The sequence below is a fragment of the Lonchura striata genome, chromosome 1 (assembly GCF_050655825.1).
Source record: "Lonchura striata isolate lonStrDom1 chromosome 1, ASM5065582v1, whole genome shotgun sequence".
In the NCBI taxonomy this organism is placed as follows: Eukaryota; Metazoa; Chordata; class Aves; order Passeriformes; family Estrildidae; genus Lonchura; species Lonchura striata.
Genome location: NC_140703.1, coordinates 69,333,424 through 69,348,096, shown reverse-complemented (window position 1 = coordinate 69,348,096; position 14,673 = coordinate 69,333,424). Strand labels below are relative to the sequence as shown.

The 14,673-nt window shown below is 38.4% G+C and overlaps 1 protein-coding gene across 15 annotated transcripts in view; it reads left to right on the top strand.

Moving 5' to 3' along the window:
- FRY (FRY microtubule binding protein) overlaps positions 1 to 14,673 on the top strand; it is a 221,956-nt gene that overhangs the window by 51,171 nt on the left and 156,112 nt on the right. For 3 of the 15 annotated variants that reach the window (XM_021541955.4, XM_077781441.2, XM_077781440.2), the window contains exon 1: positions 12,363 to 13,299. The exons of 11 other annotated variants lie outside the window; for them this stretch is intronic. In XM_021541955.4, the coding sequence (XP_021397630.2) occupies positions 13,230 to 13,299 (70 nt within the window). In that variant the 5' untranslated portion in view covers positions 12,363 to 13,229. Of the gene's footprint in view, positions 1 to 12,362; positions 13,300 to 14,673 lie in introns of those variants that run through there. One more of the 15 variants, XM_077781444.2, reaches the window with a different exon arrangement.

Sequence of the window (14,673 nt, the reverse complement as noted above, 5' to 3'; positions counted from 1 at the left end):
AAATCAGCAGTTCTCTCTTTAGAAGCTAGTAATAATGTAAGTTCAGCACAGATTTGAATGTCACACTAAATATTGTTGGACTCTTAAGAGTAGTGTCATACTTTGTTCTTTATCTGTTTTCAGAGTTAAGAATACTTCTGCATAACCTATTGTTATCTATTTATTCTTCCCACTTGAAAGCCCATCCTAAAAGAGGTTTCAGTGATTGTGTAAACCTCAACCATCAGCAAGGACAATGATGGTGATGGAGATGGAAAAGGGCCAGGTAGTCAATGCTGCCTTTGCCTCAGTATTTACCTTCAGGAGATCTTCAGGAATCGCAGGGCCCAGAGACCAGTGGGAAGGCCTGGACTAAGGCTTTACCCTTGATACAGGGATAACAGGTTAGGGAGCATTTGAAACAAGCTGTACATCTATAGGACCTGAAGGATGCAACCCCAGTGCTGAGGAAGCTGGCTGGTGTCATGGTCCAACCAGTCCTGATAGTTTTTTAAAGCTCATGGCTTTAAAAACTGGGGGAGGTTCCTGATGACTGAAAGAGACCAAATGTGACTCCTTTCTCCGGGAAGGACAAGAAAGAGGATCCAGGAGCTACTGGCTGGTAATCCTCACCATAATCCTTGGGAAAGTGATGGGGCAAATAATCCTATCAGCCATTTCCAAACGTAAGAAAAGTAGATGACGGGCATCAGTCAGCATGTTTGTGTGAAGGGGAAATGATGCTTTACAAGCTCTATAGCCTTCTAAAACAATAAATAGCCATCTTGGTGGATGATGAAAGGTCAAAGGACACTGTTTCAACTTTAGAAAAGCTTTCGGCAGTATGTCCTTGAACGTCATCATAGACACAATGATGAAGTACAAGCTCGATGGATGAACAGTGAGGTGAGTGGAAGGCTGAGCTGCCAGGTTGACTGGGTGGTGATTGGCAGCATGAAGGCTCACAGGTCAGTCACTAACAGCATAGCCCAGGGACTGATACTGGAGCCAGTACTGTTTAACAGCAATTTCATGAAGCTCAATGAAAGGAAATGTCAAGTTAATACAATTTTAATATGTTTTTGTTCAATATTTCCCCTGCTACTTCTACAAGTACTTTGTTTCACTCTGTATTACTGAAAATTTACCTGTTCTCTTACTCTGCTTTCCAGGATTATTGTAATTGTTTAGGCATTTCCCCATTATTCTGTATTTCCAGGAAATAGAATCTACTATTTTTTTTTCTTTATGTGGAAGATAAATGGAAAAACTATCAAGTAATCCTATAAGCCTACTTCACTTGTGTAGCCTGTAAGTGAGGCTCATTGTTGCAGGAGTTGCAGACACCTTTCTTTTCTTAGCTCACTTGCTTTCCTCCACTCCTGATACTTGCAGAAGGAATGGTGGAAGGAACTTCCATGAACATTGGCTCCTTTCTCACAATAGAGGTCTCGAAGGAACAGATGCAGCAACTTTAATGGAGTTATCATCCTATAAAACTGATTATCACTGTCCATTCTGGCTTTTTAAATCTTCAAGCTCATTTTCTGACCATACTTTTTTGCAATTAGAGCTAAAATATATGTGTTCCTGTCACACCTATAGTTTAATAAGGGCTCAGCCAGAAAAGTGGCTTGGAAGAATATTCTTACTATAAAAAGCAGTGCCTCTTATAGGTAAAAGTGCCTCTTATAGGTGTTTGTAAATGCACGTGAGCACTTGGGAAAATTATTTACGCACAAAATACCTATGACAAGGATATATTGGATTTTTAAAAACAGGTTGAGTTTCTTAGTTCTTTTTCATTTTAGAAGCATCATTTTCCTTTGCTTCTTTCCCCCACCTGAACACCCATCAGCCTCATTTCATTGATCTGTGGGAATACTCATAACCTCATTTGAACTGAAGGTAATGAAGGTAAAACTGTAGCCCCAAGACACACCCACTACTCAAACCAAACTTCTGCTCCTGACTAGTGCCAGCACTGATGGAAATTAAGGGGGAACGGGAGGGGATGGAAGAATTCCACAGTTCTTTCAACAATAGCACAATCTCAGGTTAGCCTAATCAACCAACACACGCTGGGTGAAATCTGTCATATTATCAGATCTCCTTCTGTTCTTGGAGAAGTTTCCATTTCAGAAAGGGTTCTGCCTGTGCTGATGCTATTTTTTAATTCACTGAATTAGTCAGTAGCTGGCGATGACCTCCCTTGATCTGTGGAAGAGTTCAGGCAAGGTTCGTGCGTTGGAGCCCGGTGTGAGTGGGGAGGATACGGTGTCACTGAGCACTGGTACCCGACTGAGCCTGAGCTCAGGTTCCACACCCAGCACTGCCTGCAGCTACACTGAGAGATTTCAAAGCAGGTGAATCCCAATTGTTATTTTTTTATTATCACCATTCCTTTTTGAAATTAGGTTACTGTAAAAGTTAACTGGATTTTTTTTTCATATCTAAGAGCCATATTCAAATAAAAGTATTCAGTCTCAGTGGATTGTTTTCAGTTATATAGCCTATATTTTAGATCTTACTTCACAGCTGAGAAGCCAAACCAGAAATGAGAAAGAAAGAATTTTCCTCTTCTGATCTGGCAAAAAAAAAAAAAAAAAAAAAAAAGGGAGATAATAAGATCTGCTAATTTTAATAAGTTTTTAAAAAATGAATTTAGATTTTCAAAGCCTTTAATGATGCAGTGCACAAACAAGTCCATGGGAATTTGATACTTATCCAGATTAGACACTTCATAATATACAAAGCAACTGTTAGATATTTCAGAAGCTAAATGCCTTTGAAAATCTAGTCTGTAGTGACTCAAAATTTTGAATCATTTTAAGTGTATTTAAAGCAACTGTAATTACTACTGCCTTTTCTTGGAAACCTTTGAATTTAAAATGTGGCATTTTTTTGTGCTTTCTTCCTTGTGTACTGAGCCTAAAGTATTTTTTTTTTTTCTTTTAGTTAATAAAAAGCAGATTGTATATTTTATTTAGTACTTTTTTTTTTTTTTTGCTAAATTGTAGTTCCCACTCAAATGTAGCATGCAAGAAACCTTGAGTAACGTAACCCACTTAAACAGGAAGAAGATAATTTGCTGTTTTCCACCATAAGCAGGCAGGTGTATTAGACCTCATGTCCATGGGAGACCCAAGACATTTTTTGGTTTAGCAGGAAGGGGTGGATTCTGAAGGATCTAAAAGACCCATTTACAAAGGCTGCACTTATATTTAACTTGGCCTCTGTGAGGACACTTGTGCTTCTGTAGAACAGCAGCAAAGTTGGAGAATGCTGGAGCCTGTGCCCAGATTGAAGCGTCGCTTTTGCAAAACCTTCACCATAGCAAGGGAGAGCCCTTGTACAAGTGCTCATCAGTTAAAAAGTACTATGTTCAGGGAGGAAAAAAGTAGAAAAGAAAGATTCTACCTCTCAAATTGAAATCTCTCCTGGCACAGATTACTCCAAAAGGTGAAACAATGCATAATGTTTTCATTAAAAAAAAAAAAAGTCTTGCTTCTTAGTACTTAAAAAAAATTATAAAAATATTATGCAAGTCAGAACAAGCATTCTTATGTAAGGTCAGTGAGGGTTTTTTTTAATCCAAATTGTTGTCTTCTATCTAGCCAGCATCTAAACACACTGTTGTGCAAGTTAAGGGTGTTACATGGTAAATTCCAGATGCTATGTCTCACCGGTGCTTGCCTAGGAGGGTTGTATGAAAAGTGAATTCTATATGAAAACGACATAAAACAAGACATATTCCCTTCAACAACTGTTGAGGATTGAGATGGTTTACTGACATAAATTCTTGAAAGAATGGAGAAAATAATTTTGAAAAATAATGGGAGAGCACTAAGGCAGATGTTGTAACTGAAAGGTATGCATGTAATGAGAAACAGAAATCTCACTGTGAAATCATATGGCCTGATTTTTCTTGACAGTACCTCACATCACTGTGGTCATTTATGTAAAGTTGCTGTAAAGTATCCAGTGGCTTGAGTCATGAAGATTTTAGCTGACAGCTATTTATGTTTACTTTGGATATTCAGAAATATTTTCAAAGGGATGAAGGGCATGGTGACAGCCTAGCTATTAAAGGTATCAAGTGAGCTTAGAAGTATATGTGCATGTCCTGTTTATAACCTACAGTGAGGGAAATAAAAATTTATTTTTTGCTATATCAACTGGCATGACTTCTGGGGTAATCCTGATTTTGAAGTGTTAGTTCTTCCCACCTTGAAACAAAAAAGTTTTAAAAATTATTGATGTTATCTAGCTTAGTCATTAGGTCCCTGGTCTAACTGGAAGTAGCACTGATCTGAGCTCCCTGAACCTGAGCTTTCTATTAGCACCTCTGAGTAAAATGAGAAAAAAACTCTTATACTGCCAGGGTCCAGCTATTCCAGGAACTTCACTCACAGCTGGGACCTGAATCCTGGAGGATGTACAGTCTTGCTTGTGGTGGTACATGTCAGGGAAGTACATATGCCACCTGAAGGAATGGAAGGAAGGAAGGAAAATTGATGCCAGTGATACTTCATAATTTGAAAAACTGGTAGGTAACCCATGACCAGCTAAATCTGATGGTGCTCGGTTTCCCTGTTGCACCCACATAGTTCTAATGCAGCTATTGCAAGAGGTGGCATTTTTTTGAATCATTCAGAGTGGATACTGTATGCATAAGGCCCACTGAGAGACTGGAGGTGTTTGTGTTACAGGGGCACGTGTGCCAGCTCAGACCCGAAGCCTGGCTGGTCTGACCCTCTCTCTGACAGTGGGCAGAGCCCGATACCTGATAGGAAGGTGTAAGAGGCAGCAAATGTAGTACAGTCTGATCCCATGTCCATCTCATCTTGATCTATAGTAGGTGGAAGCCGGTTGAAATCCTTCCAATATTTTTGTTCTCATTTTTTGAGAGAAGTAAAAAAATTGACTTATCTTCTAAAGTTGATGTTTCTAGTGGAGCAAAGGGACATAAGCAGAAGGATAGCTTTCTGCAGAATAATGTAAACATGGAGGTGTGAGTATCAAATAGGTCAGCCAGAAAGGAAGAAGTGTGAATAATTGAAGACAGAATGAGAGAATGGAAAGGAAAGTTTAAAAAAAGAACAAGTAAGCAAGTAGCCTGTCACTGGACCATCTTATTTAAAGTCGGGGAGAACTTTAGGAACTGCTCTGGCAGAATTAAGAGAAAGAAAATATATCTGTAAATGTATTTGAGATTCAAGAGAACTTATGTGTTAAAAATCACACTCAGGAAGTGCATTGAGATAAGATGTGTATGAGGGATGGATTAGTATTAGAGAACAAATTGGATCTACTGCACTGAAAATTCCACCTTCTAATTAGATAATTAATGAAAACATTTTACATGTGCAACGTGTTAGAGGGAGGAAAATGTCTTGTGGAAAAGGGATATTTTGAACATGTTATTCTACAAGGGAGACAAAACTAAGGTGTGTGATATAGTTGTTTGGGTCGGGGGTGCCTTAGTTTTGGCATCAGATCACCATTCCAAGTGGGTGCACACTCAGTCCTTGTGTGTCTTGCTGTGCTTCCTGTCATATCTTGGGCACCTCTCTGAAAAGGTGGGAGCTTTTCCTTTCCCAAGGCAGGTTCCATTCCTGGGGAGAAAAGGGGAAGGGGAGTTTTCCCCAGCTCCATGACCCTGGTAGAACAAGGGGAAAGCTGTTCTTGAAATCCCAGGGTGTGTCTGGGAAGAAGAATGAGGCAAAACGAAGCAGAGAATTCTTATGATGTCAGCTGCAGTAATGTGTAGTAATAGAGACCCTGTAGGAACAAACAGGTTGTTTTGAAAAATGCCATGTAATGGAAGGTGTCCCTGCCCATGGCAGGGGTTTGGAATAGTCAGTCTTCAAAGATCCCATCCAGCCCAAACCATTCCATGTCTGTGAATATCTAGCAATGGGCAGCCCTTCCCCTTCCTGGCTTCCACATCTCTGCCCTCCCACAGAGTTTCTTGGAGGGTAGAAGAAATACAAATGTGTGAGAAAAGGGAAGTGACACAGGGAGTTTATTACTTATTATAGCTCTAAATTCTGCAGTATTTGAGGATTCAGTGTATGCATTGTGTAATGAGGAAATATGTGTAATAACTTGAGAAAAAAAGGACAGCCAAAAAGTCTGGATTCCCTCTGTCCTAGACCTGGTACCAATCTCTTATGAGTAAATTAGCAAATACAAATTATACTATGAGTGCATGGGTGGGGTTCAGTTACTTCATCTCATCTCTAAAACATAATGAGACTCATCTTCAGTGGTGGTGTAGAAACTTCCTGCCAGAAGGAAGGTCTGACACCTAATGCTAGGATATTTGGAGAATATGATATATAACCTTGTCTCTAAAATACAGGTAAGGGTTTGTTACAAAACTGAAAAGGGAAGTTTATCGGATTTCAGTAATGGAAAACAGCTTATTTATGGATGGTTCCTGGAAACTTCAGGTGAAGAGCAGGTAGAAAATACTGCTTAAGTTATTCTTTTTGCCTGCCTATGGTCTGTGCTTTTGGGACACAGGCTGCATTTTGACATAGGCTGCACAGCAGTATTTCTTGCATTAGTATTGCCTGAATCTGTGCCCCAGTGGTAGAGGTGTAGATTGCCTACTGGCTTTCAGGATGGTATATTTGTAACATATGTATGGTAAGTCTGGGCAAACAAAATTTGTTCCTGGCTGGCCATTGCTTCCAGTCACTGTTCAGCTAGGGAGAAATTCAGAGGTGAATGACAGAGTCCTAAGAGGACATGTCAGTTTGACAGCTCCAAAGAAAATTCAAGGGACAAATAATAGTACTTTGAATCTTGAAGTCATAATTCCAACATTAAACAATTAATCCTCTGCAAAATACCTAGTTATCATTTGTTATTTATAGATTAGTCACAAACTCTTTACAACCTATTTAATTACTCTAATGAATTCACTAAACAAGCTGAGGATGAGAGCTGGGTGATGTGTGAATCTATAATGTATCTATGAAAATATGTTATTTTATTCTATTAAATACCATTCAATAGGTTTCTATTTAAATTTTATATAACTGTACCCAAGTTGCCTGATGCCCTTGCTTCAGAAATACAAGCATGTGCTTCATTTCAATGCTGCTTCCATTCCAATGTCTTCCATTTTGATGCAGTTTATGATGTAAACATGCATTCCCTACGCGTTATTTACCGTCCTCTTGTTCTGCCTGTTTTGCTTCCCATCACTAGGTGGCAATAGCTGAACAGTCACTTATAAAAAGGAGGCAAAACAAAATGGTGCAGGAAAACGAATGAGACATAAACTAAGAAGGATTTCTATTACTTTATTTAGAGATTATTGTATTAAATGAGATTTCCTTGATGAAATCTTATTTTGTGGAGTCACTTTCTGTCACTCTGTACTTTTAATTGGGATCATAGCAAGATGCTTGTTTTACCTTGTTAATACATGGGACATCATAGTACATAAAATTTGGTTGGTTTAGATACTACAATTTTGATCTGTGATTCAGCAGAGGACATTAGTAAAGCTGTGGATCTAATGTACGTGTTATGTCATATCTGCCAGTCGCTGTGAATAGTTCCCATACCTTAGGGTATCTATAATTGTGCTAGACACCTATATTTAGGCTCTGGAATACCTTTGAGCTATGACCAGCATCCATCTGAAAGCTGGCACAGTCTTTCAAGAGCAGGGCAGAAAGAGGTTCCTAGAGGAGGGAATGTGAAATCATGAAAGCAATGCAGCCTATCCCAGGACATGACAATATCCTTTTTGTTTTTCTCTGTTAGGTGTGTTCTGCGCTGGAATCAAATGAGTCTGGGAATTACTCTTTGTAGGGTTGCTTTATTTTGTCCAAGAGGACTAGACTGTATCAAAACCATGAAGATGCTAATAAGCAGCCCTTACTTATTCCTGAGGTGAAGAACTCCAGACAGCCTAACATTTATACAGACTGTACAGTGTGAATCTAGTCTGATTCCATGGGAGTCAGAGACACAGATCTAATTCAATATATGGTATTATTTGGCTAGAAGGGCTTGATATTTGACTCAAAATAAGGAGGAAAAGCTATATGAAGCCATAGCAATTAATAATCATAATAATGATAAAGCACATTAAAGCCTTCAGTTGTTCAGCAGAACTACTTTAGACCTTGAGATGTGTCCACAACACTGCTTGGAAGATGAAATTTGAGTCTACATTTGCTTTGTTACTGTTGTCATTCCTAGGAGGCTTTCGGCTGCTCTTCACATTTAGCCTCAGATTCTGAAGAGTTAAGATTGCAAAATCCACATAGGCCCTTTCATACCAAGCTAAAATGAGCCCTAGAACATTGTGCAAGACTGTACTATATTCAAATCTCCATGTGCTTTTTTAAGGATTCCTGCAAGCATTGCTGAAAGCACAGAGGACTAAACTGCCTGAATGACCGTAATAAACAGTAGTCACTAAAACTGTAAACAAAATCAGTACCTATGCTACTAAATATTAAGAATCTAAAAATCTAGTTTACAGAAGTAGTTACTGTAAGTATCATGTGTATACAGTGAGGAGAAACAGGCTGCTTTGAACAAATAATTATGTTCTTTACTGGAACTCTCTGGAACTATTGTGTCATGCTGAAGGCACTCACCTCCTAGTGTAGGCATCTGAGCTGGATGCCTCAAGATAGATATTGTGAATACCTCCAGCAGTATGTGGTTTTGTTATTCTTGTTCCTTTACTGAGTGAAAGCTTTGGAAGTCTATTTTTCAGATGTTTTGCAGTGACAATAGCTGTTCATGCAGCATTCTGCTCACAAGGACACTTCTGACCATGCTGATGAACAGTGTCTCCCAGCTTCTTTTTCCCCAAAGCTGGGGCATGGAAATTCCACAGCTACAGACTTTGTTCAGACTGAGAAGAGTATTAACCAGGTAACAAAGGTTCCTGGATATTTGCTTCCTCTGAGCTCAGAAAACAGTGGGAGAACAGAAGGTGCTCAGTGTGTCACAAATGTGGAGTGTGAGTTACACACAAATATTTATAGTTTAAACATTGCTTATGGTAATCATCATGGCAGGCACATGAAAAGCCTTACATTTTGAATCTGTGGTTCGGTGTGGTGAAAAAAAAGCAACTGTTACTGTCAATTCCCATATAGTAATGTCATAAAGAAGGAGCCCTGTGTACCTGTAAATGTGTGAAGTCTGTAACAGCCCTCATCAGACAATTTACTTTCACTGACAGATTTCATATACTTATGCCTGTTATCTTTCACAGCCTGGAATATGTAATTAAATTGTAAATATCACAAAATCAACAAAAATGAAAGTGGAAGCTATGTAACTTCAAAATTTCTTAGCCTTGTGAGCCTACCAAAAATAAGTTCATAACACTTAATTAGAGTGCTGGTGTTTCTGCCATTTCAGTGCGTTATTCCTTCTTTAGGAATGTTTCCAAAATATGAGTAAAGTCATTATATATATGGAAGATGTCTTACTTGCAAATTTAGACTGGCAAATATTTAAATTTAATTTAGCATTTCAATTTTTAAAAAATCTGTTATGACTAATGATATAAATTAGTAAGATTTTAATTGATTATACTTCTAATTTTAATGAAGATGTTAAAAGTTATGTTCTGAGTCATTTATGTTAAGGGTGATACTTTTGAAAGCAGAACCAATAATGGAGGAGTATCAAACCTCAAGTAAATCTTAACAAATACCATTCTGTATGAACTCATTCATATGATGCCAAAAATATAGAATCTGAGAGCGGTGGCATTTTTCCTTAGTATGTTTTGTCTTAATATATCCATTGAGATTTTCAGTATTTTAGTACAGCATCATACTGCCAGTGGAAGCAGACAATAGGCAGACGTGTTCTTCAGGAAGACTACTAAATGGTGAGGGCAGTGCAATTCTGCAATTATGTTGTGATGCAATGCTTAAAAAATGCCTACTATACATGAAATTGGGTTATTTTGGCTCCATATCACTTTGGAGAAAGTCAGTAGAAAAGGTGCTGGGAATCTGCCACTCCTAGACAAACAGCTGATTGCAGCTGTAGCCTTTTTAATGTTACTCCACAAGGAAGTGCCACTAAGCATTAGGTGATACTTCAACATGCCAGACACAAACTCTTCCTATGGTAGTCGAATCCAGGTGTCCTTGGATGCAACAGCCCATTTATTTCTTCACCAAATGATCACAATGTGAAGAAAAGATTGTTAGACTGGTTAGACTTGATAACTAATGAAGACCAAGTGGCAGGAATGCTACTGGATCCTGTTCATACAAGCTGACTAAAAATAAGCAAGGATAGATCTGCAGATCTGAAAACACAGACTTGAGAAATAAATAGTGAATAAATAGTGACAGTTAAGAAAACTGACTGTGTGGGATGTCTGAAATTTCTTTTACTTGAAAGCACCAAAACCAACCAACCAACAAAACTTTGAACTTTTCATTCTGCTTGTGAGGGATGCATGGGACCCTCAGGAGCATCCCATGGAGCCAACAGCTCACCCATGTCAGCTGGTATTCTCCTGACAGCAGCAGTACAAGACATGAGCTGAGTAATACTATGTGAAGGAATAAAAAGCAAATGGTTAAACATTCTTCCTCCTTTGCAACTTTGAAACAAGAAGATTGATTTTAAAGAGTCCAGTATCCAGTGAGGTTGAGGGATGGAGTAAGAATAAGATTTGACCACTAACTACATGAATTCTTTTGCCTTTAGTTTTCATTTTGCCTTTTAGAACAGAGATAGGAGGAGTAACAAAACAGAACAAAAAATTGTGAGGTGTTAAAAAAACCTCAAAGATCTTCAAATTCGCATTACAAAACAGTTAACTTCCCATTCATTCACTCAAGGAAGAGTAGGCATATGACATTGCAGCTTGGGTAATAACATTTTTGGTGAACATATCACAAGAGAGATTCTGCCCTGTAAATATAAACCACAGATTTGTTGGGGGGGAAACTAGCTGCATCAACAGAGAGGCTGCTTGATACTCAAGACTGAAAAAAAAAATTTGGTTATATTTAAAGGTGTGTATTCAATTTAAAATTGGATAAGATATAATATGGATTTAGGAAATATAACTACTTGTAAATTAACCTCCTGTTTTTATTTTCAGCAAGAGAGTTGCAATAAAATTAATTTATCTGTCGTCTCCAGAAAAGCATGTGATGTAGGACCACAGGGGAAATTATTACTTAAATCCTTGAACACAGGAATTAATGCAGTATTTGTGAGGGTGAATAAGGACTTCCAAAGCTACTTGGCATTGTGTCTGATGAAAAATCAATTAGTGGGATAGTGGAAGGTCATCATTCCTAGATCGTGGAACTTCCCTTATTTGGTGTTAAATTTAACTTTGGTTGTAAAATGCTGGATTGTGCTGGCTAAAACAGGATGGCACTAAGAGGAGGCTTTGTCAGTGGAGGGGTAGGGAAGGAGGTACAAATGGGACAGCAGGGTCTCAATATAAATTTGGGATGCAGAGTGACAGCAATGGGATTATAATTAACAGCATAGAGAGGAAGAGCTGATCAGCTTTCATTGACATGGCTGATGAGATCAAACCTGAGATACTCTGAACGTTTCTGGTTGTTCATGTCCATGAAAGGGTGTAAACAGGTTTTGAGTGAAGTTCATTTAGGAGCTGAAAGAAGGTTTACAAAGTGAGTTTAAACAACAGCCTGTCATTAGTGAGGACACAAAACCTTATCTCTAGATGAGATATGTTTGCAGAAGACATTTAGCATATTTTCAGTGAGAACCACAAGAGCTTGGTCTCAGTGACCCTTGTGTTCCTCTGTTTCCAATCCAAACATGAAATATTCCACTTACTGAAAGTAAAAGTAATGTGGAAATATAATTGCTGACAAAGTTCTTAGAAGAATCAGCAGCAGACAAGCTCTGTTTTGTCTCAGATACTATAATTATGAAATGCTGCAGGAAATTTATTTGACTAAGTGAGAAAAAAAAAATCTGTTATTCCCAGGAAATAATATCTGGAAGGATGATACCAAGAACATGTGAAACAAAAAGTATTTTAGAAACTGATTCTTACTTTTCTTCATTACCATTAAAATATGCATAGTGATGTAGTGTAATTATATGAAATGAAACCTTAGGAATATGGAAATTGTACCTACCAATTAAGTATTTTGTAGAAAATACAGAGATTAACAAGCAGTGAATTGCTTCTGCCTAATTTTTCTTATGTGTATTCGGTTCCTATTTAGAAACCATTATTCAAGATAAAAATGATATAAAACTGAGCTTTCTGTGGCTCTTCCAGAGGTGACTACAAAGCACTGAGCTGTCTGGCGTGTTTGGCGTTATGAATTCAGCTTGATGTCTTTCATCTTTGTTGGGGGGCGGGGGGGGGGGGAGTGGAAAAAGTGTCAACAAAAAAATGACAACACGTTTTTCTGTAGCAGTGAAAGAAAAGCAGAAGCAGGCAGACTGCATGCCGTGGTTTAGTGCTCTGGAAGTGCTTCTCTTGTGCAACTGGGCTGAGGGAGAGTGTTTTTTCCCCTCCCAACGTCACTGCAATCAGATCTATGGGTGCAGCTCTGCTTCACTGCAGCATGATGCAGTTGTGAATAGTTCAGCGGGCTCTTCTTGGAAGCAGGCGGAAGGAGAGCAGCTGACCAGAGCAGGCAGAGGATGTTCATTAGAGGGTGCATTTCCCCCTAAAGCTAAGCAGTACGTGTGAGATTCCGCAGCTGCAGAAGAGACGGTTTCGGCGGGCGAGAGGAGGTGCATCGCTCGGGCTGGCACTCCTGATGGGAAAACAGCTCCCGGCGGGCGGGCTGCGCGCTGGCAGGGGCACGGCTCCGACACCCGTGGGGAAGGTGCTCTGACCGTGCCCATGGAACAAGTGCTGTGCTGCTGCCTGCGCCTCAGCCGACCGCAACACATTTGCCCGCTGGTGGAACGGAATAAATGAAAATACTGAGTGCTGAGGGGCAGAGGGAATAAAATACTCTTCAGATAGAATTAAGAACGAGGCCCGAAGGAAGAGCAAAGGACAAAAATCTCATGGTGTGTTGCTGTTGAGCTTTTTTAATTTTTTTTTTTTTTTTTAATGAGCTTACCTACCATGAACGGAAGAAGTGGATCTGCGGAGACTTCATTTCCTCCTCTGACCCCTCGTTTACATCACTGACTGGTGACAGTCACATCTACATACATAGTACCTGCCACTTCAGCTGCTCAGAATTATAGAAGCCTCTTTGTATGCAGCAGACATGGCTAGCCAGCAGGATTCAGGCTTCTTTGAAATCAGTATCAAATATTTACTGAAATCCTGGAGCAATAGTGAGTAGCAGAAGAGTAATTTTTCATATTATGCATTGCTTGATAAATAGCTAGGATGACCTAAAGGATAGAATCTTACATTTCTGTATGTTTGTGCTGTATAAACCAAGTAATTTTTGCTTTTGTCAGCTCTAAAAATCAAATTGTCAGAGATTTAAGTAGGTTTCATTAACTGCAAGGGCTGTAATGAGATTATAGTAGATTTTGCTTGATTAAATTCTGAAGTTAGGCTGCTTTCTGGGTCTAACAGTACATTGCAGGGAGTGCATTCCAAACAGCATTTCCTGTCTGCATGTTTGTTTGATTTGTTCAGACTTTATCTAAATTTTTTTTTTTTAAATTATGTTTAATCGTAAGGGTGTGGCATTGCTCAGAAGTTGGTTTTTATTAATTGTGCACTGAGGACAAAATATCATTATTCTACTTCAGGTCTGAAAGTAATTTTGATGTGATGGGAAGCAAAACATCAATTGCTAGCTGCACATCCCACCCTCTGTGCTTAATTTCAGAATCTTATGCAATATTATTTTATGCCAGAAAGAATCCATCTGTTTATCTGATCCAGGCTGGGTTTTGCAGAATGTAAACAAATAGCATTTTAGTCTGCCTTAGTCTTTTCAGTAGTGTTGTTTCTGATTTCCATTGCTTTCTTAATCAATTACTCTATAGATGTTTTAGCAATATTACGTAATATGAAGATGTCTGAATAAAATTTAGTGCTTGCAAATATATTCATATTAGGTAAGGTGATGAGATAACACTGGCAGAAATTTGCTTTTTAAGTAAAGTACATGAACAGTATATTCCTTCTTTATAGAAGCTTTTATTAACAGTGCTAAATCTCCATATTTAACTGTTTTAAAAGATAGATCACAATGTCTCTGGAAAAATCTAGCTTGGCTACATGTGAAATAAGGTTCTGATCATTCTACTATCTATAATTTCATAATGTCTGCATAAAAGACTAGTATTTAAAAATTCAGTGGTATAAAAGAATTGCAAGATCTGCTCAATACAAGAAGAGTACCTTATACCTGCAAAGAAATAAACAAAACACTATATTAGATGTGTGACATGCAAGACTTGTATTCATTAAATTATATCCATAGAAACGGTATTTTTCCAGGTCATCTGTAACCTCAGTAACACTGTAGTGCTTGTTTGAATCTGTTATTCTACCACAAGTGTGAAGCCACCAGGGAATAATAGTATTACCTAAACAGCATTGCTTATCTGCCCTCCTACAAAAATATTTAGTGCATATTCATTCAAATAAGTGATCCCACAAGGACTAGGAGAGAATTTTATGATTCAGTTACCTTCTTGGACTAATATTAATCTAATACTGAGAACCTAAGTGTGTATTGTGACAGC